General features: G+C 38.7%; 1 protein-coding gene across 3 annotated transcripts in view; it reads right to left on the bottom strand.

Moving 5' to 3' along the window:
* The window catches only part of UBE2W (ubiquitin conjugating enzyme E2 W), a 32,675-nt gene extending 16,988 nt beyond the window's left edge, over window positions 1-15,687 (bottom strand). For 2 of the 3 annotated variants that reach the window (XM_055704723.1, XM_055704724.1), the window contains exon 1: window positions 15,558-15,687. In XM_055704723.1, coding sequence (XP_055560698.1) covers window positions 15,558-15,572 — 15 coding nt within the window. In that variant the 5' untranslated portion in view covers window positions 15,573-15,687. Of the gene's footprint in view, window positions 1-14,820; window positions 15,111-15,557 lie in introns of those variants that run through there. The other variant, XM_027811186.2, reaches the window with a different exon arrangement.
* Between the last annotated feature and the right edge of the window lie 7,977 nt (window positions 15,688-23,664).

Below are 23,664 nucleotides of genomic sequence, written 5' to 3'. Positions count from 1 at the left end.
CCAAAAAGAAATTATTGTTTGAACTGGCTAACTTGGAAACAAGTATCAACATAAGTTCAGTCTGACCTGTATTTGCAGCTCTCCATGAGAATATCAATAAAAAACCCCTATGTCATTCCCATATAAAGCTGAAAAGAGCACGTTGAGTAGAAAATGGATGTTATCTGACTATTTAGCCAAAGAAAGTCAGTAAGCTAGAAAAGCAAGCCTGTAACATTGCTAGCGTTGTAATGAAATGAAAACAAGCTTTAGCAAATAGATTTATCATTTTGAAATAAGGGAATCCACAAAGAAAATCTGACTGTGATCACCTATTACGCATAGAGAGCTACAGAGCAATTCTGATTAAGAGTAAGTTCCTGGGCACAGCTCCACACTGGAAAGGTTGGGAGGGGATGCAGAGGTCAAGGAACCCACAGCTCTTCTAGACTTGTTCTTCATTCAGAGCAATGTCCCAAGGAGAACCCAGTATCAGCAAAAGGTGTTACTCCTTTCAGCCCTACTGTAACCACTCTCACCCTTTGCCTATCTGAAGTATTACCTGTGTTCTCCATTATACTATGCCCTGATGGATTTCATGTATCTCAATATTGCTTCCCTGAAGGGTGAGGCCAAGGAAAAAAAAAAGAGAAAGAAAAAAAAAAAAAGACAAAAACCCTCAACACCCACACACACCAAATGAAGAGGATCTTGCCTCAGAATTGCAGGCAATCACAACAGAAGACCAACAACTGCTATTTGAGCTGGCACAGAAGCTTTTCAATTTTATTCTCCCCAGCTATACTGACTTATCTTGGATAACTTCCCTTGAAATTAAATGACAAAAATACCATTTTATAACAAATTCCTAGATTTCTCCAGTCCTCACAGTGACAAGAACTCTAAAAGCATTAGACAGCTCAAGGAGAAACAAATGCTTTTAAAGAATTCCTAAGTATTACTACTCTCGCCACTACAGACAGAAGCAAGGCAAACTCTACACAGAATTACTTCTACTGGACCAACTAATACACATTTAATATGTGATGCTTGTGAGAATATAAGCCCTTATTTGTTTTTTTTCCCCAACTGGAATAATAAAATAATACTCTCTCTTTTACAACGTACTACTGTTCCATCAACTATGCCATACAAATTAACCACACCTTATCTGATGAACATAGTTGGGTATCTTTAATAGGATTTCACAGACACTTTCAAAATTTCATTTCTTCTATCAAGCATCAATTCATTTCTGTACAGACTAACAAACAGCTGCCTATAGACGTTTTCCAGAAGAAGGTCGAGAGTAATCTATAACAACTGTAACAAAATGGTAGAGGGCATCATGGCCTACCATCCAGAATTCATTCAAATACTGAAACAATGTTTTACGAGGGGGGCTAACTAATATTTAGAAAATTGTCTTTTAATCAACGCCTCTGGTCAGTACATTCCAATGTTTGACTCCCCTCATGGTATAAAATATTTCTTTTATATATTATTGGAGTATCTCATGTTCCAATTTGTGTTTTGCCCCTTGTCTTCCCACTGTGGCTCCATTTCCCCCAACACCCCCCCATTAGGTTGTTGTAGGCATCAGAAAGACCCTCTCTTTGCCTTCTTAAAGGCGAAGAAATCCAGTCATCTCTGTGTACATCATGTAGTTCAGCCACTAACCATCTTGGTGGCCATCTGCTGGACTCACTCCAGTACATCAATGTCTGCCTTGTACTGGGGCTCCCTAAAGAAACTACTCCAGATGTGGTCTCAAGTGTCAGAGGGGAAGGAGCACTCCCGTTGGGCTGCTGGCTATATGCATGCACAGCCCAATATGCAGCTAAGCGTATTCAGAAAATTTGGAAAATAAACTCTACAGATATTATGAAGGACTATTTTTTCTTCCTCTCTCCCTTACCACAACTTAAAATAATTTGTCTCATGTTGTGTTTCATTAATAAACAAAACTGGATTATCACAAGCCAGATCTAGTTTTTTTTAAAAAAAATAATTCTTAAATTAAGCCCTTGAAGGCCAGACTCACACAGTTTAATTAGGAAATTGAGCTCCTGGTTACCACAGTAACCCAGAAAACATCTGAGGTTTAAATGCAACAACTTGAAATTAATTCCTCTCTGGTGTTTAGCAATATTTGCACTAACTAACCAAAGAGGTTACAAAGAACACTGATTTTCTCAGGGTAACGCTGTCTAAAGACTACTGTAACATCATGCACAAATCCAGAAACATGTACTCTTAGCTTCGAGATAATTCAGTTATGCGCTTTTTAAAAAACCATGACTGATATACCAAGCCCACACATCACATACAAAAGGCACACTGCAACTGCAAGTTTCTGAAATTAAGCTTTTAAAAAGGAACAATTTCAGAGGGGAAAAAAAGCCTTCCTTGTATTTGACAGCCATGAATACAGAAAACTTTTTGAGGCACAAAATTCTTAAGAATTAGCAGCAACATACATAGCCGGAAAAAGTATAATGGATTAACACTTTTCAGACAATTTTAACTGTCTCTTATTTGTAGAATCTGAGAAATTTAACACTTGAAGATACCTCAGGGAAGTCACCTCTCCATCTTTCTAACAGAAGGATGGATTAAAGATTCTTAAAATATCCTTGTAGTTAAAAATCTTTAACATTTTCCACATCACCCTATCTCTTGCTTTTATAATTAGAAGAATTTTCTTCACAGTAAGAGGTCTAGGTGATTGAATAAATTATGTCAAATTACTTCTCTTGGTCTTCATGGATACAGAAGTGAATTCTTTTACCTATTTGAACTTACTTCTTCCTCAGTCTTTACTCAACTGAACACTTCGTTCTTTTAAGCCAGTGCAGACGGCCCTCGAAATACCCTTTAGTAGTCCACTCAGCTGGACAGAAAACACCCACTCTTAGACACCCAGCTGAAACAAGAGTGATTTTACTACAACCAAACTACAGCTGTGATACCTTGAGAAGTGGTCTTTGCAGTTAATAAGGAAAAAAACTCCATCAATTTCTATTTTAATGATTTATTTATATAGATATATGCAAAATGATTTAATAATGATTTTAACACATTTTTCTTGTGAGTTTATTCACATGTCACACTAACGCAAGACAAAAATATTTGCAGTCAGAATACAGCTACTGCTCCACTTTCACAATAGTTACCACGCAGTAAAGGGAGGAAATCGTTAGTTCAATGTGATTCTTCTGAAACTCATTTTGCCTACTTTTTATCTAGGTACTCACAAGTTGCCTATTATATCCTATAGGTATCAGAGACTATTCGGTTCACTGATTTCCAGAAGCCACCCTTCCACATGACAGCAGAATTAAAAAACAGCATTTATAATCTGAAAACTCACTCAAAGTAATTGTCAAAAACCTCAGATTCAGTTGTTTAAACAGTTAAATATACCCCAAACCAACCCCCCAGTTGAATCCTAGTGACTGACATAATATCCAATGCCTAAAAGGTATTGAATCTGTCCTTTTGTTTGGTCTGATTTATTAAGTATCCGTGTCACCTGTACTTCCCTTTTCTATTCACAGGCTCATACCTTTCTTCATCTTTCTAGTATTTTACAAAAACTTTTTTTAATACTTTTTGGATCTGCTGATTTAAAACAATGAACCATGGACAGATTTCACTCTTACATGCTCGTCCCTTCCTTTCATATTGAGCTTTAGCAGTAATTACTTATTTTCACTGTTCTGTACAAAGCCTTTTCAATCTTCCAAGTCACTAAATAGCTTCTCATGTAGCCATACTGCTTTTACTATTATTCCTATATTTTTTCCACATTGAGACAGCTTGTCACTGTAATTTAGTATTTTCTTCTAGAAACCTGTAGCCCTTCAACACTCTTGATTATAAGGAGTCCCTCTTTATTTACAGATCTCCAGCTATGTTAAGACATGCATATCTAAAGTCAGTATCATTATTACTTCTGCTTTTTTTCTTACTATGGATCAGGAATACCTTTTTTTTTGATCACATATTCAAGTTGCTTTCAGCCTCTCAACCAGCTCCTTTAAGTCAAAACACAAGCTAGTGTAGCTACTCACTCCCACAGTAACTTCCAGAGAGATATTTTCTATACATTGATATGCTCTGGAAGGTGAGAATTCTACACAAAGTATCACCAGGAACCTCCAGACATCCTCACTGTCACCAACTTCCTCAGTTGGGATCTGTGCTTGATGTACTGTTCTTTCATATCACAAGACCATCTTTCCAATGTTTCTGCTAGTCCATCTTAAGATTTCATACAGGAACTCCTTTCTTGCTTGTCACGGACTGCAATCACGGAGTTAAATAAAGGGAGAATGAAGAATGCACAGGCAATCTTAATTTAATCTTTTCCTTATTTTTGAGAGAGGAGTTTATGCTTAAATATTCTTTTAATACAAGTTCCAAATAAACCAAAATCAAAAAGTATCACAATACTAAAAAACATTCACTATCTAGAGGGAAACAGAACAGCAGAGTAGCAAGATCAGAAAACCGAGGCTGGCTAACACCATAGTCCTTCAAATAAAGGAATAAACAGCTGCAAAAGGCAGAGTAGTGACACAACCAGTGGTTTATACAAATATTTCCAAAAAGGTGGAAGTCTTTGTAATGAAGATTACTTAATTCACCTACCTCTACAGGGAAGGATGATTCAAGGATGAAATCAAAACGCACAACACTGATCCAAACATCAGTTCCAAAAGAAAGTTTATTCAAGCAGTTGAGACATAACTGACATAGCAGTGGCTTGTATTCTGTTGCTAATTCTGTCAAATAGGATTTGTGCAACCCCTTCATTTATCCTCCACAGATTTTTCCAAAGTGTCAAGCCCATAAGACTCAAAGCATGTGAAGCGAAGAACACAAAATTAACTGGCATCAGTGGAGTAAAATTCCTGCCGGCTCCCCAGACAGCTTGCAAGCACCTGTATCATTTCAGTCCTGATAGACCGCGCTCACTGTCTGTCATAGTTCAAGTTAAATATATCTCTGAAGCCAATAGCTTCTAGCACCTTTGCTAAGCAAAAATACATTCTTCTTCCTCCAAACTGGCACACATCTTACTTGGCCACCTCTGGAACTGGTGCAGCAATATCTCAAATGCCACAGCTGAATTCTCACTTGTGTTGATTCCTGGTGAATCATAAAAAGAAGCAGAAGGTAGAGCAGAAGCATATAAAGATGCAATACGTGAAAAGGGGGAGAGGGTAGCAACTTAGGACAGGAAGAGGTTTGAAAGTTGATAACATGAGTATTTCAGAATGCATCTTCTAGAATCAGATAGTTTGGTTACTGTGCACCATTACGCTAGACATTCTGTATCACATGAATGCTTATTAACAGACAGAAAATTATTTCACTGATCCCTGTGACCCTGTCAGCTACATCAAAAGGCAATATCCTATATTCCTAAAGCATGCATGATGGCATCATGATCACATTTCCCAAAACCAGGGATCTTTTTTCTGATTCTACCACAAACAAGGATTATACGCATGGACAGACAGGTAGACAGACTTGAACCACAATCCCTGACAATGCAACCATGCAGTCAAAGGTATTTTCCTCTTCTACCATGAAAAACTATCTAGCTCTTGTAGGTATGCGAAAATCGCTTTTTTTTTTAAAGGCATTGAGAGAGGTATCACAGTATCAGGTGTCTCTTTCCACTTCTAAGCCCATTGACAGAATTCTTAGAACAGCTTTGCCCCTCCATTGGAAAACAGGAGCCTAGAGAGTTAAACAAAGCTATGTGCGAACAAAAACATGTGTACAGTGAAAAAGCAAGGCACCCTTAGTTATATGGGTCACTACCAAGTACAAATTATGTACCTACAGCTGAGAGCAACTAAGATAGCCAACAAATATTGTTTAATGTATGATACTTCATGACTGGAGTGGACAAAGAATACATACAGTGCTGCACTGGCTTTGTTGATTAGCAGTAAAATATTAACACCATAATCCAATCAAGTTCAACTGTGTGCCCATACTCCTGGCTTATTATCTCCTTGGAGCCAAAAATATAAACTTTATAAAGGTGAATGATACAAAATAAAATTGAAGAAAGATCAATGTATATATTCAACTGCTTTATCTTTGCAGTTCTTGAATATTCCACTTTTTGGTGTTTCAAGGAATGCTGTATGAAATGTGCAGTGTCTTAAATGGGTAAACTAAATGATAAGCTTAGACAAACACTATACCTATGAACAACCTTTAAGACAGACTTGAAAGTCTATTTTAGAGACTTTCCTCTTTTTGAGAGAAAGGAAGGGAGAGAAAAACTGAGCTGATTAAACCAAATGAAGACTCAGTACAAGACAGGATATATCGAGGGCAGTGATAGGAGTATGGTAGAAAACAGCTGGGAGAAAAGCAATTTTTCTCTACCTGCAGAGCAGAAACCTACCAGTAGAGCAAAAAGTGGGAAACGGGCAAACAGCTTCTGTTCATTTCTGCTGGAGGAAGAGTTCTATCACCACACCTTCTTTTACCACTAAAACAAGCTGTGATGGGCAATTAAGGTGACACATGGAAGCCTTTTCACCTGGAGTGGTAGGGACTCTACTAGCCATGTTCAGTTAGGCAGTATCATGAGGATATGACAAAAAGACAGAACAGCAACTTCACTGATGAGGAAGCACGGGTGTCCAGAACATCTCACTTGAATACTGTTAGAAACCTATTTCCACGCACTCTAATTCCACTCTCTTTGTTGCAATGATTCAAGAAAGGAGTAGCCTTCCAAGGTCAAGCCTTCCTAGGTACCATAAACTCAAATCTGAATTTGTCTTGTAAATCAAAGAGGAAAAGAAACGAACTCATAAACAGTTAAAATTTAAAAATCAATCCCTCAGGGGCTCTATTCTTCTACTTTATGCTGGTAAAGCCACTGCACCCTAGGGAGACCTAACAATTTTTCTTCAGTAACTACCAACTATTCTCTTCCACACCCAAAGATTTAGATGTATCCAGCAAACTGTTAGTGCAAAAGCACTGTCAGTACTATGATGGAGTCCTAGCAAATAATTTACATTTTACTTAAGAGCTACAGGCTGCCACCTTCACCCTTACTCAAGTTATAAAATGTTTCACAAAAAATGTCCTTTCTGTTTTGAAGAAGCTTTTGCATGCAGGAAACAGATTTCTTCAAGCTCTCCCTCACTGAATGAATGCAAAGCAGTAACCCCCTACCAGAACAGGAAGAGCTGTTAACAGGCTGCAACAACCGTGTTGTTACACCACCACCATGTTGATTCATAAGCAAAGCTGTTGCTACTCTGCTAGTGCAACTTACTAGCCTGAGAGAGTAAGATCAGCAACAACTCTATTTTCATTATTTTGATTCTTCCATTCACACATTTCTTACAGAAAAGTATCTCAAATCCAGAATATGACATTCTAAACACTGGGTAGATAGCCCTACTTTTCAAACAAAACGCCTCTACAGAAAAAAGAAAACCCATACCACACCCCAAAAAACCAACACACACACACCCTGCATTTTTAACACTGTTAAGTATTGCTGGAACTGATTGCATGTTACTCTCCAATTAGAAACCTAACTTTAAATACCAAAAACTCTCAAAGGCAAAAGAAACAAGGTAAAGATTAAAAATTGTGAAATTTAAGAAAAAATTACCTGCTACAGTCCATCTTGATACTTAAGGAAGCTAAAGAAAATATGACGGTTCCTATAAATCAAAAAAATCCTTTGTTTCCTAATCAATCATGCCATTCAAGAAAGCCCCTGCAGAGTATATTCCTTAATTCAGCTGAAAACATTTGGCCCAGACTACCAAACTCACAAACCATCCAGACACTTGATTATCAGAGTCCTGCATGAATTTCTCCTAATTGAAGTTCTCCTGGTAAGTTTTAATCATGGCCCAGAGGAGGAAAGAAAGATCATTGTCTGGATGTGCCCAATTAAGGCTTCAGCAGGACACATAACAAAACAGCCTCACAAAATACCCTGTCTATAAAAAATAATACCAGGATTTGAATTTGAAAAATTGGTTTTCAGTTGTGTCTATTTTTGGCTGAATATCAGGTTTTCAATCTGTACTGAGAACGCAGAAGCAGATTAGTCTCCTCCTCCTCATTTCTAATAAAACATGTTAACATCTGGCAACCCAGTTCTAATGTTGTTTTCCCAGACCAAGCCATACTTCAAGTTCTAAATGTCAGGCATTTTGTACATTTCTCTCTTTTTAAACGAACCAAAAGACAATGTATGAATCTTTTAATGAGCTACTTACGAATAAGTTTCCACCACTAATTTTTTTCTTCTTCTGAGCATTCAAAAATATATTAGGTGATGGATTCGGGGGGTGGGAGGAAGGATTGTTGATTTCCCAGTTCGGTAACAGAGTATTACCTACACATGCTCCAAAATATTCTAAAATATTTGATTGAAAGATCAAAGCAACACAGTCCTCTTCTGAAGAGAATAATATGCTTGACTAAAATTTACTAAGAGACAAATTCAACCTGAAATCAGAACTACAGTATAATTAAAGTTAAATCAATAACTACACACACAACACACTGTACTCCAGTCTGAAAAGCTTTTTGCCAGGGAATCATTTTTTTTTTACAATGAATCTGTCATTTTAAAGCAAATTAAGTGAAATTCACTAATAAAGAATAAAATGAAACTAACAGCTAGTCATATGCTTTACAAACTGTGTCTTCAAATGTACCAACACCCAGTACAAGCCTCACACAGTACTAAAAAGTAAAACACAAATAATTTCATCTTTTAAGAACAAGAGTCTTGCATTATTTGAACTGCTTCAGTTAATGAAACTGATTTAAGACAACAGCAAGGGCTGGCACAATGAGGGCAATCATATGTCTACCCGGGAATTTCTCATCTTTATAAAAAAAGATTCCAAAGGTCGATAACCAAGATGAAATGCTGTATTCTGACAAAAAGCCTTTGGAAGAAAAGGGGGGAAACGTTGGAAGCCACAAACTGTAAAATATTTAAATATTCATCAAATCTGTATCCCTAAAGACGATGGGGAGTGAATTTCTATGCTTAGGAAACTTTACTCCATTTAGTTGCCTTGTCTCTTCTCATTATTGGCTATCAATTTCTAATCAAGAAGAAATAAATAAATCTATGTGAACAAGCAGCATCAACTTTTAGAAAGCATTTTATTCCAGCAGACTTTTAGCCCCTATATTTGCTATACTCTAGTAAACTATTATTATCATTTATTGACACATACAGGATTTTCTTCTTGAGGCTGATCAAGCAGTACTTTTAACTAAGTTGAATAAAAAAGGTAACAAACAACTTTGCAATTATCCAAGGAGAAACAATTATTTTTTAATACTGTGTATGAAAGGATGAAAAGCTAGTATTCTCAATCAGATCACTAATTACCAAAACAAGGTGCCTTGTAATTCCTGCTCTACCACCATTAACTTCTGTCCTTTCTTTTCTAACATATTAATACTGCTCCCAGAAATTATGGGGTTCCCTCCCTTCTTCCCCTGCCACCCCAGACTGATACCTGTCTTTCATTCCAGTGATTAAGGTCACCTCAGAGGGAAAACAAAAAGAAAAAAAACCTGCAAAAGCTGGCACAGATTCCAAAACATCTCTTGAAAGCCCTCACCACCTGTCAAAAGCAGGCAGAAGAAAGGTTACCTGACCTTCATTCTGTCACAAAAGGTTGATTACTGGCTTTTTTTATTTTAAAGCATTTAACTTATTTACTTTGTTTTCATTTGGTTTTAACAAATGAAGTTATAACAGGTTTCAATTAATGGGTAATATAGTCTCTTTCTCCCTTCAAAAGGCAAAAACCCAGCCCCCAGCTGACAGCTCTGTCACAGTCCTTCCCTACTTCAAAACCATGCAAGATACACAAAATTTTTGGCTCCAAGTACTGAGAAAAAGACCTTTGCCACACTCTTCCCCTCTGCACCCCCCAGTGGAAACTTTAGCCTGTGAACTACTTGAAAGTTCATCCCTTGTTTGTAAACCAAGGCTGCTTAAGAGACAGCATCATTATACCAAACACATTTGCATTCACTGAACACAGCCATAACTATGGGTAAACTCAATGGAAGTTGCACCTTCTCTCTTTCATATTAGTAGAGGTAATTTAATCACAATCTCTGGGAGTATTCATAAGTACAGCCTGTATCTGTAAATATATAGTGAGGATCCTTTAGTCTGCAAGTCTTAGCTTGGTAGAATTTAAGCAAACAATTAAAGTGCTTGATCACGTAAGTTTCACACATTGTTTGAGCTAAGCTGCTTTAGCTTATTAATTACAAACTCACCAAGCTTTCCAAGGGAGCAGCTTAATAAGACAACATTCCCTGGCTTTTGCAAACATATTGTTTTCTCTTTTCCCCTTCTGAGAGCTTGAATAGCTAAGCCTAAAAGGAAGTGCAAGACACTATCAAACACTGACCAAAAATATTTACAATCAACCGGAATAACTATTCTTTACAATAAATGCCTGCCTGCTTTTATTTTCCTGATTTAAATCATACACATATTAATGAGATATCAGTGTTCAATGTGACAGGTTGAAAGCATTCATTGTTTTCTATATTTTAGCTATATAGTTGGTCTATTTGGAAGAAAGGTCTGCTGACCAGGGACACTGGTTTCAGTAAACTTGTGTACTACTGCTTTCTTTTCCGGAAGTGAATTCTTTTATTCTAGCTCAAAAAATGAGGCAAATTGTCTCCCAAAACACTATTTATGCAGGCAGATACAAAAACAAGCAAATGAAACTCTCAGGGCCTAAAGCCATAACTTCTGTTTTACTTAAAGACTACAAATTTTAAACTCCACTTGATATTCAACTCACTTTAAGAGATTATAAAAATTAAACTAACTCACTCTGTTAAAATAACTAAAATATAATTTTACATTTATCTTATTTTACTGTAGCATGGCTATATGCCAAAGCTAATATACCACATATCAGTACACACTGATAACTGAAGGTTACATAAAAGACAACAACCTTTTACTGGACAAGAGAAATGCTTTTTGTTCTCCACTCATTCTGGTCTCCATTATTGTACTTGCAGTTTTTCTGTTTAAAAAATTATGGAAATTTTTATCTTCAACAGGGTTTCACCAATGGCATCTCTAAATACTTCAAGTTGTTACTAACGACCAATAATTTAATTGTGTTTTTATCCCAGAACTGGTTATATAGTTACAGTAACCACTAATTTTGTTTTTGTTTTTAAAATATTTGAAACAACACAAACAGCATCCCATACTATGATGTTTAACAGTACAGAACACATGTGCACCACCACTGAAGTTTCAGTTGATTGAAAGCTTTCCTCACTTAAGGTTGGGTCTGTTGGGGATTTTTTGGAAGATGTATTAGAAACAGTTTAGAACTTTTTCCAGGACAAAGCTGTCAAAGTTATTTCCAAATTATTAAATAAAAATGCTGCCAATATTGAAGAAAGATTAAGCAATAAGAAATTGTTCTAAGAACAGCTGAGAACACAGACTTCCACTAAGACAAGACAAGCAGGTAAAGAACAGAACCAAGAAAGTTTAACCTAAAGCATGTGTCTTTTTTTTTTTTTTTGAGATTTCAGTGGCCTGTACACATTCTCCCCATTCTCTACCCCACTGGGTGAAAACATTAAGGTGAAACTTGTGGAAACCTTTTGTATTGATATTGGTTTGGGGCTTGTGACCTCAAACTGTAGCATGAATTCTGCATTTTCACCTAGCACAATTATTTTATTAAAAGCCTGTTTAGACATACATTTTGAAGAAAATCTATTGCTGGAACAAGACCTTTCAAGCAGCACTTTATTTTGATGTCTGCATGTAATTTGATGGCGGCCCACCAACAGGCAGTTTTCAAGGGCAAAAAAAAAAAATCCTGATAACACAAACGCATGATGAAGGTTAACATTCTACACTCTTTACTAAAGCTGTTTGTGTCATTAATTACACTAGTTCGGTATTTAATCAGATTTAAATATATCCACATGTACAAATCTCATGTGCCCAACTTTAAAGAAAAGATGAGAGGTTACTTTGGTGATAAAATGCAAACCTGAAACTGTGCCCATAGCTGTGTTTGTGAAAGCTGTTTAAATATGTCCAATCATAGTACAGGGTTTGAAGTAACCTGGTATTAAAACTGAAAGGAGGGGAAAGGTGAAACAACAGTAATTAAAATGTCAGTATTATGGATAAAGTCAATCTTTCAAGTTGAAGAGGGAAAAAGTATCTGTGAGTTGAGAGAAAGGTCTTAATCGTCTAACACTTTGTACAACAATTATGTATTTTCTGTACATTTTCAACTGAACTTCCTTGGTTCTATTTTCTACCTCCTCTTCTATTCTTAATGAAAGTTCTGTGTTTCCAGCTGTCCTGAGAAAAAGTATTTACTGCTTATTTCTTCAGCTTTTGCCATATATTTGTTATCTGTAGCTTTACTACTTCAGATTACTAAAGATGCTATACCAAATATTCTGAAGCTAATCCATTCTATTCACTTGTTCTAAACTACTTTCTACTTTTCAGAATATTTCTGGGTTTTTTTTCAGGAAAAAGTTGCACAAACTTGAGCCCTTTCTGGGAAAAAAAATCTTGAAAACAGATGCTTTTCCGTCAAGGTTTGTTTGGAGGCTTTGTTTAAGAAAAAAATTATGATTTGCTTAAAGTTATGCAAACCAGGTTTAAACCAGTCCAGTAGTGGCAAATTAGCCAACACTGTGGACAACACTGTGGATAGAAAACAAAAACATAAGAGTCTCATCAACATTGGTTCTATTATTCCAGAAAAAAAGTGTTACAGAAAACTACCATTAAAGAATGTCCACACAGACAATGATCGCAATGAATTTAAATGAGACACATAGAAGCTCAAACTCTCAAGTTTTACAAGTTACTATGCATCAACTCAACCACAGCAGCCCTTCATGTTCAGTACCACCGGTAAAATGAGGTGACTTCTTACGGTTCCAAAACTTTCCTTGTAGATTGACTTAGAACAAGCTGATGAGATAACTCTAGCTTTAAGTTAATCAGAGACATTTCAGTGGATCTGTAAAAATAAGATGTAATTAACCCAGGGCATCATATATTGCTGTCTGAATTTACAGCAGTTTAAGAAGTAACTAAAACTTATTTAACATACCAATATATCATTCTTACCAGAAATATAAAAAAAGGAATTGTCATAATACCACAGTGATAAACGACTGGTATAGTCAGAGACTGCAATGAGTTGCACAAACATTTCAATTAAACATTGGGTATTTAAAAACACTGTACATAATCAAAAAAAGGATGTCTCCTCTTTACGTCAGACAACTTACATATTACATGTTAGTACAAATAATAATAAATTAAATGATCCTGAACCAAAAAAATACTTAAAATTATATACAACGGCTTTCTTTGTGAAATGTTTTTTGCACTGGAGATTTAAATGTTAATTAATAGAAGAATTCAGAGCCGTGAAGTCTTGTTCAGCAGGGAAGGTGTCTACTATTCAGAAACTTCCTAATTTTACAGTTCACTTACTAGTTTTCCATTTATGCTTCCTATTTATTTAAAAAAAAATATCCCAGACAACTCTATTTCCAATTTGCTAAACTACATTACTAAATTCTGAGTTTACTAAACTCAGAAAGAGGTCATCAGAACATTATACAACTACCAGTACACAGACAAAAAAAACCCTCCATAAATTGCCTTGAGCCTCTCATCAAAAGACAACAGAAAACCATTAAAAAAAAAAGTGTATTCATACAGCTGGTATTTCTGAAATGAAAGCAATTATAACATTAAAAAGCAATCACCATGGCTGTATTTTCAGGAAATGAGTGCTACCCTCCACACATCTTACTTTGGGGCGACATTTGTCATTCACATATCTTAAACAACGTAATTTGTAATCACTATTTCCCCTTTACTAGGGGGAGCAACAGGAATGAGGGTGAGGTAAGCTGTAGAAGGTAATTTACTAGGCCACAGACAGCAACACAGCAGTTTTACAAAGTCCCACTGAGTGCCTCCTTCAAGTTTCAGAGCTGTCACTCCCCAACACTTTTCACACAGCTTTATAAAAGATACTACTTGATAAACTATTGCCTCTATTTTGCAGTTATTCTTGTGAAAGTCTGAGCGTTAAAAGAAGAGCATTACAAAAATGCATTTGCCAGATAAAGCTGTTAAAAAGAAGGCAGATCAGACTGTCTAAGCTACTGCTAAATGAAGAACATTCTGTACAGTACGTTCGAGTTCTCGATCCCATTTCATTTCAACAACTCGGACGCACCATGGGGTTTTTATGCTTCTAGACTTCACGAGCAGAATTTTTACCCCAAAGTTCAGTGCTTTGACATTTAACTCTTTTTAGCTATGCTAAATTCAGACTATCAGGACAATTAAAATAACATAATTCATTCTGCATACTCTGAGCTGTTCCATTATTAGTAAAAGAAAATGTAAGTTATACTGAACCAAAATGAAAACAGGAAAGAGAAAAGAAAAGAAACAGCAGTCTGAGAAAGAGAACAGAAGCACTAGATCATCCAGATCTAAAACCAAAATGGAAAACTGTAAGAATTCGGGGGAAAGCTGAACAGTCGCAGGTGAAATAAGGAAAGACAGGGGCTACTGCCACAAAACCCAGCAATCTTTTCTCCCGCCCCAGTCATAATAAATCACCATCCACTCCGAGCAGCACACAGTGAAAGCGATCCATTCTTTCAGAGTAATTTCTGCAGCTACTATTTAAGAACTCCTTGGGAGAAGGTATGAATAAATAATTCAGCTGGAAATACCTGTCAAGCAGCAGGGTGTTTCATGCCACTGTACCTACAGCAACCCCATCCAAGTAAAACCAGACGTTATCTGGCCACAGGACCGACACCACATACAATCTCATTTTACCCGAAGAAAGAGGAGCCCACGGGCAGCACGGGCACACGGCCTGGGACAAAACCCGCCTGCCCCAGCCCCCCGAGCCCGACAATCAGGGCGCCGTAACCCCAAAACGCCCGGCAAGATGGAACCGTTGGCCAGTGGCCCCCTCAAACCCTGGGGAGGGGGAGAGGGATCCCTTCGCCTCCCGAGGGAGGGGGCGCACCGCTGCCAAACCTCTCCCCGAGGCAACTCCCCCCCCCACCCCCGGTGCCTCCCCCCACCTCCTCCCCCCACCTCCTCCCCCCCCCCCGCCATCCCGCCCCGCCCGCCCTCACTTGCGGCTCCCTCCTCCCCCCCCCGCACCCGGCCTCGCCCCTCACCGCCTGCCCCCGCGGGGCGCTGCTCCGGCCCAGCGCCGTACCGGCCCTAGCCCGCCGCCCCCCGCCCTGCCCGGCCCCGCCGATCCCCCTACACCCGCGGCCGCAACCCGCTCCCTCAGCCGCTGCCCCGGCGGCCGCTCGCCGGGGCGCACCACCGCGCACATGCCCGGAGAAACAGCTCGCGAAACGGCCCCTCCCGGCTCCGGGCCGCCGCCGCCGCCCGGCCACCGCCCCCGCGTCCCGGCGCTGTCCGGGCTCCGCCGCAGGCTCCTCACCTGCATAGACGCCATGATGGATCCTCCCCCTACCCTCTGCGCCGCCGGCCCGGACCCACGGAGACGCAGCGCCGCGCGCCCGTCCCCTCCCCGGTCACGTGCCCGCGCCACCGGCCGGGCGGCCGCGCATGCGCGAGGAGGGGGCGGCGCGGCCGGGGCTGGGGCCGGGGTGGCTGGGGCGGCCGCCGCCGTCCTGGCCTGCGGCGGGGCAGGGGGCCTTATCGGCGTCTCCCGCCGGCTATAGGGCCGGCCGTCACCGCTGCCGGGGGCGCGGAGCGGGCTGACCGCCCGCCGCGCTCCGTTTGTGGAGACTGTTAGATGTGCCCCTCCGGAGTGCGTGAGGGATCCGGTAACGCCGGCGGTGCCCGTGTACGGGTCTCGGGGCGCCCCTCACGCCTGGCGTGGCCTGCGGGAAGGCCGGCCTAGGGCCCTGCAGCAGGCCTGGCCCCGCGGCGCTCCCTGCGCGCAGTACGGCCGGGCGGCTGCGGGCGAGGGCCTGGCGGCGCCTCCGGGTGATGGGCGGCTCACCGGGCGGGGGAGGCGATTCCCTCTGTGTCCCGTGCTGCTCCACCACAGGCCTTCATTCAGTCTTCAGAAAGCCTGATTTTTCCTGTACTGCCCAAATTAGCATGGGTGTATTTTAAGCGGGGGAGCATTTTTGGATTCTGCATTTTCCTTTCCTGGGCCGGAACATCCTTTGTCCTTTGCACTGGCTGATTTTGTGATGACTCTGTAGGTGGAAATAAGCACCACTCAGTAGAAGCAAACTGCATGCAACCAATAAATGAAGCAACTTGCAGATACACTTTTCATAAAGCAGTTACACCAGCTATAGTATTTCAGACCTAATGGATCCTGAAGACAAACCTACAAAATGTTTTTCCAAAGAAAACTATAAAACTCATAATCCTAGTGGGTATCTAAAACAAAAGATTTAATAGAGATACTGATTTTATGGGTGATTATAATCTCCCATCTTCTCACTGTTCTTGCTGCATGTTCCCAAACCATTAGAGCACTTTTTGTCTATCCCTTCACACCCGCACTTTCTGATGATGCTAAAGAATCCCCTTGGGTCACCTCTGCTCTTATCAGTAGCACCTGATTTTTCCTTCAGAGATGGCCTAACTGATACACATCCAGTTAAATTACTGAACGATTGTTCTTGGTTTGTATTTACCTTTGAAATCTGCTGCTTTAATTTTAGACGTTAAGGAGGCCTGTACATCTGAAAGACCGCCTGCTTTCTTTTACCATATTATTTAGTGTGATGCAAGATTCTACTACCTACAAGCTTTACTTTCTGGTATTTTTTCAAGTATCCTCAACTTTGAAAACAGCTAACTGGAGGAAAACAAAAACCCATCCCAACATGGCATCAGCTTCCAACTTCCATCCTGTGTCAGCAGTGTTGCTGATGTTAAAGTGAGCATACAAACTTCTGGGGTTTGCTTAAAGGGAAAACCAGAAAGCAGCAGGAGTATCCTTGCCCTGTGACTTAGCTGCAGAAGGGAATGAGCCTCTTGGCTTTGTGGGAATTTGCTGAAGCAGACGAGCCTACCGAAGGTAAGGATGCAAAAAGTATTGCCAAGTAAGATGAATCCCATAGGTCTCGTTCACTAAATTCAGCCTCAATTCTCAGTCACAAACTGGGTTCCTGATGCCATCCAACTTGGCATTGCTCTGGTAACACTGAAGTTGGAAGAGTCTTGCTCTGTGTGTTTTCCCTGAAGTCAGTATTTATATACTATATGATTTTGCAACACTGTTTAGGTTGCAGAGGATTTATTGCATTAAGTAGACATTAAGACCTGGTAGAGGTTTCTTTTTCCTGCAGGTCTTCAGAACTAACTGAGGCCATTACAGCATTAAGTGGAATGTCGTTATTTCTGTTTTACTAGATGCTGTCGTTTTGCATAATCCAAACATATGTTTATCCTAAAATACATTTCTTTATGCCATATGCCACAAAGATGGCAAGAACATCAAGTTTAAGCAACGGACATGTGTTCAGCTATAAACATGGACATACTGACTATCCATGTTGATGTAATCACAGTAAGATAAAACTGATATAAATCCATTATATTCAGTTTCTTAACTCTGTTCCAGAAAACCCTGTTGAAGGTCAGAAGATACGAAAAGGCATAAGCTTATGGGTGCCAGCACACTTCATAGACTGCAGGCTAGTTTTGCATGGAAAGAACAGTTTTGTAGTCTTAAGCTAACTACTTTGTGTAGTATGAATATGACTTCTACTCTGTGATAAAAAAAAAATATCTCTGGATAAAAAGCCACTTTAACAAAAAAATTAAAGCTTTTAACTGTCCTTATGTTTAAGAAGTCTTTTTTTCTTATCACACAGAGCTTTGCAATGTTAAAAGCAAGGCACCTACCACATTTTGGACTAAAATATTGTTTACTGATATAACTCCATCTATGCTGCAAATCCCATTCCTGAGGATAGCAGGCATGAAAAGCAAGAGGCAGTTTGCCCTTCACATAAATAGATCACAAATGAATCACTACCCACCCTATCTTAACTGGGTATGTAAGAGACTAAAGTATTACTCTGCAGCGGAAACTCGTGAGCAGAATCCTCCCATCCCTAAATTCACTATGAGCAGAGTTTATTCTTACAGGACTACCAAAGGTATCTTTCATCACTGTTGTTGCATCTTTGTTTTTTAAAATGTCATGCAACTGCCTAATATATACGTGCATGGGAACTCCTCATCATGGGAATATGGGCAGCTGGAGAATTATCCCTGTGTTTGGTTTGGGTTTTTTTTCCCCATTTCCCCATGTCTCAGTAACCTGGCTTGCAGTGAGTGCTTCTTAGTGGTTTTTTACCGTGCATAATGAATGCTATAGGGATTCAGTCCCTTAAGCACAGTAAGAAAACAAACACTATTAGCAGATGCCCAGAAAGAATTTATATGAGTATCAGTATTTTCTTCCTTAAATACAGTTCCATTCTTGATTTTGTGATGGCTTATAGTATTCTTCGTTCCAAGTTATTCAGTAATCTCAGCAATGAAAGGCCCAAAATCCCAGAGTGGGTAGATTTCACAAGGAGTTGGTTATACTGTAATTTGCTGTTCATTTCAGCCTTGACCTTTACCTATGCAAAACATAGAAGAAATCACTTTTGCAGTTAACCCTTCCTAATCTGTTGCAGGTGTAGAAATAGCCAGCACAACAGTTGTTTAGTTTTCAAAAAAAGAAAGGTTTAGTGTTTGGCTAATGCAGCCTGATCCTGTACCAGTCAACGTAAGTTTTGCCAGAAACCAGAGTCCTAGGTCCCAAATATACAAAACTTTAGGAGTAAGAGGAATTTCCTCCATTAGCTTCTGAAATAACAAAGATATCTTGCAGTGATCTGATCAAATACATGATTATGACTCACCAAAAATATATGTCAAAATAGGAAAATTGTACCTTCTTCTAAAATTGTTTCTGTAAATAGTTATCAATTTGATCTAAAACCCCACTTTTCTTCAGTTTGCATTGCCTCACATTTACAGGAAAAATGCAACTAATGTTCAAACTGCATTTATTAGATAATTTTCTGATATACTTAGCCACTTTCACAAAGGTTTCTTAATTAGGGTCCCTATAATTTTATATTCCATTCCTTACATTATCCATGATGTTTTCAAGCATTACCAAACATTTTTTCCTCTGCTGTCTTTTTTTGTTTTGTTTCATTTTCCTACATACTGAACTATCACTTTACAATTTCTGCCACTATAACACTGAAATTTGATTCTGTGTCCACTGCCCTATTTTAGCTTTCCACGTTGTCTCCTTCACACACAGAAGTCAGCTGTACATTCACGTTAACCTCCCCTTATCACTCCACTGGCATAGGAACCATAATCTGCAGTGCCAGGAGACCACATCTCAGGAGCGTGGAGGACTCCCTACCACTCAGAGGAATTGTGCTAACTACTTGTTCCACTCCTGCCTGCCGGTTTAAGGAAGGGCGCCGAGTTCAAAAAGTCTGTGGAATGGAGAACTTTTGATAAACACAAGCTTGATGCACCTGCAGAAAACACCATCTAAAGATGCAGAATCAAACCAAGACAAGATTATATCAAGAATATAAAAGTAGTAAATTGCACACATAGCTAAAAATTAAAAATACCCTACATTTCCAAGATGTCTTTAAGCTCTGGAGATTTTATTGTTTTATTCCTTAGTGATGATGTAGGTCTTCCATCAATGGCATATACTATTTTCATATTAGTTCTGAATAGTAACAGGCATATTTCCACTTCCACCCCAGGCATTTCAAAGGGATGAAAGGAGGGGAAAGAAAAGTTTCACCTTATTCCTGATCCACTGCAAGTGCAATGCCTGCAGAAGAGAGTAATCTTGTTCTCAGATGTTGTATGCTTCCATTTCTTCTCTTGTATAGGACCACAGTTTTGCAGCCAGTGGCTGATCTGTGGCTTTCAGCTTATCATAGGAAGACTAAACCACCAAAATAATTTTCCAACAGATCAGATTCTGTCTTACTATATGGGGACTCAGTTGTTACAGTTACTGCAGGGGGAGGAGGAGGGCGTGCCTAGGGAAAGGAGTGGAATTGCCTGTTTTAGTAGTATGCCATAATTACAGATTTGTAGTAATTGTCAAGCCACGGGTTTTGGTGCCAGTAGTCTTCTCACTCTTTTAAATGTTGTAAAGATAAATACTTATAAAAACTGTAAAAAAAATAAAATAATGAGGATTGTGTAGGAGCTATACTCCATTAAACAGATGAATGCATTAAAAAATGCAAGGTTATATAATCTTATATATAACCTTATAAGGTGATATATATAATTAAATAATAAATATAATAAAAGTTCTTCCACACCAAACACATCCGTTTCCAGAGCCCATGTGAGCAGGCAGATTACTGTGTCTAACAAATACAATGGTTCCAATGCTGCTCAGTGATAATACCAGTAAGATTCAAATATAATTATCATTTAGTAATTTTATTTTACCTATAAAGACTGAACTGAAGGCTTCTCAGGGAAGCCCCCAAGTGAATACCTGGTTGCTTTTGTTGTTAGGAATACACAGAAGGGACTCTGACTTCATAATCAATGAAGATGATACTGATAAGGAATTAAAAAAATTAAGTAGCTGTCTTTCCAGCAATTTTATCTTGCTTCTAGGCTAGCGAAGAGGCTTCTCGGGTAAACATACAGCTGTGCAGTAAGCTTCTATCACAGCTCCTGAGGGATGAGAAGCAAATCCTACAAACGCACACATCAGACTGCATACTGCCATCACCGGACCCTGCACACTACTTGCAGAACTTGCAGAAAGTGATTTTGCAGGCCTGTACACCCCAACAACATTGGTCCAGCCTGTTGATTTGCATTTATTTAATGTCCCTTGGGAAAGACAAGACTTCATGTAGGATATGTCTACAGTGAAACAAAGCTATGTTATGTAAACACAGTGGATGAGCAGTTACTTAACTATTTCAGCTAAATGTTTTCAGATAGTTCTCTTGTTAAGTCATAGTTGTTTATTAAAAGTCAAATATTTTTCATTATTTAAGTGCTTCCCTGTATAAAAAAATCAAATCCTTTGTGCCAAATGCATTTAGATTCTAGGTATTTTTCAAATTTAGAGATACCAACCAAAAATGAGAACTATTTATGTAAGAGTGAATTAAATTAACCTGCAAAACAAGCATCCCATTGTTTTACTACAGAGTAACAAAAATTTATAGCAACCTAAAACATGAGTCATGTATTACTTATGGTTTTGTATGGTGGTGATTTTGGAGATAAAGCTTTTCTATTATTAAGTGCAAATAGAATACCAGTAGTATTTTTTTCATGGGAAGAAAAGCCTTAGCTATGAATTCTCATCTGAAGAGACTGTTTTGAATTTGAATTAATCATAAAGGAATTAACAGTATTTGGTTTTAGAACTTCAAAGTAACTCGTAACTGAGGAAAGAAATGGGCAACAAATAGATGAGTAGCATTAATCCATGCCTGTATTCCCATAAAACTCACCTCAAAACTATCCCCAAAAGCAGTAACTTTAGCACTGTATGGTAAAATTTTAATTTATCTAAAAGTTCTTAAGTTTTTACTTGCACCAACCTACAAGACAGTATGTATTTCAGCAGCAATTTTAACTTAGTTTTCCAATTCTACCCTGAACAAGTGAGGCAACAAAATATTACATGATTAACATCCTGAAAACTGTCCAAAGAACAACCGTGATCTTGCATCTCTGATTCTCCTCCCACATAGTGTGGGAGGGAAATCCAGAACTCTGTAAACACAAAACATAGCAATGACAAAGTGAAGTATCTTCTTTTATCTTTTTTTATCTCAGTGACCTTTCTTCCATAGGAGATTGCACCATAACCTATGTTTTAGATGTAACATACTCAATGCTTTATTTCATGACACATAACACTTGTTAAAACCTGAACTGATAAAAAACCCCACCATTCTTTTCTTCATGCTGCCCTAGTGATGACACTCGAAGAAGCCTCACAGGTGGCTGATAATCACAAATCTACCATGTGCTCTTCTTTAGCCCTTCCAATCATTCAACACATCGAGCTCACAGCATTGGTATCTTCCAATAAAATTGCCACCTAATAAGCTACATTTAAAAAGAAATCCAATTCCAATCCAGTTTATTATTTGTCAAAAAATCCTTCAAAGTTGACTTTTTTCCATGAGAAAAACTACCTAATGCCTTTTTTGCTAATTGCAAAGCTTTGGCCTGTCTTCAAAAAACAGCATAATAGTTTCATTTCCAAATCCACTCAGTCTTAAAATAATAAGTTCCTGCTATTTTTCTCCCATTTCGTTGTTAAAATTAAGTTTATACCACAGTCTCCACCCTTAGTTTTCAGCTAGAAAAGCTGCAATTTCTTGTTAGTACCTACACACTAACACTCTGCTTTTGTTGACTCTGCAGCTGTTACTCTCTCAAATTATACTGCAACATTTGACACAACAAAATAATTAAAACTGGGGACATAAAACATGGACTGAAAAGAACTTACCTGCACAGTTAATTTCCTTGCCCACTTTACATAGCACATAAACAAACAGATTCAGGCAGGTGTTGGGAAACCCCTTTCAACAGGAAAAGTGAAAACAAGAAAGGGTGAAAAACACAGCCACTGCTGCAACTTGGGCCTGTGAATTATGATACACACAACAAACGCAGACAGAAGTAACCAAATTTCCACGCTTAGTAGTGTTAAGTATGAAATGCCTTTTAGACATCACGTTCAACACAGCTGTTGAATGTAATGGCATGGTGAATCTTCATGGTGAATCTGCCTCTCCTTGACCTCAAAACAAAAAAAAAAAAAAAGAATTTAATGTCTTGCGGAATGGAGCTCTGATCATTCCAGATGCACAGACCATTTCATGTTGGAGACCATCAGAGACTTCTTCAGCATCTTATACATGCTCAAATGATGAAATACCATAACCCAGCAGGACTTTTCTCATTGCATAGTTAGTGAAGAATCTGGAAGTTTTTATCGCTACATTAGTGATTCTGTTCAAAATTTGAACCATCAGATACAGGACTAGCTTACTAAGTAAAAAGGAGTATTATGGACACTTGAAGTCTTCAAAAATATCTTCTTCAAGGCTGTTCAGAAATACCATCCTTTTTTAGTACCGGGTTGTTTCTGAGAATTGTGCATACTTGTAACTCAGAGGAGCACAAAGACAACAAAATACATTAAATCTATTAAATTCTTCAGTGCTGTGAAAAAAAACAACTTTAATTTTATGTACGCAGTTTCACAACCTACTACCCAAATACTTATTAGCAACTTGCTCACCACAGAACCATCAAAATTATGCTGCTATGTAGGAATACTTCCTCTGAGAAATCATAAATCAACAGAAACACAGGTTTAAAAATTTTCAATCTTGAAATTTATTTAGAACTCAGGGGTTAAGCGTGGTAAGTTTCCAATTGTCTGATAATAGCATACCCATGTACTATCATGAAATTGCACTAATTCCCTCTGCCCCCCTCCCCCTTAGAAATTGGGTTAGTTTTAACAGCCAGTGGTTTTGCAATAGTGTGCTCTAGGACACTAC

This window comes from Falco cherrug, chromosome 3 (assembly GCF_023634085.1).
Source record: "Falco cherrug isolate bFalChe1 chromosome 3, bFalChe1.pri, whole genome shotgun sequence".
NCBI classification, from domain to species: Eukaryota; Metazoa; Chordata; class Aves; order Falconiformes; family Falconidae; genus Falco; species Falco cherrug.
The sequence above is the reverse complement of the archived record's forward strand: the minus strand, read 5'-3'. Positions and strand labels throughout refer to the sequence as shown.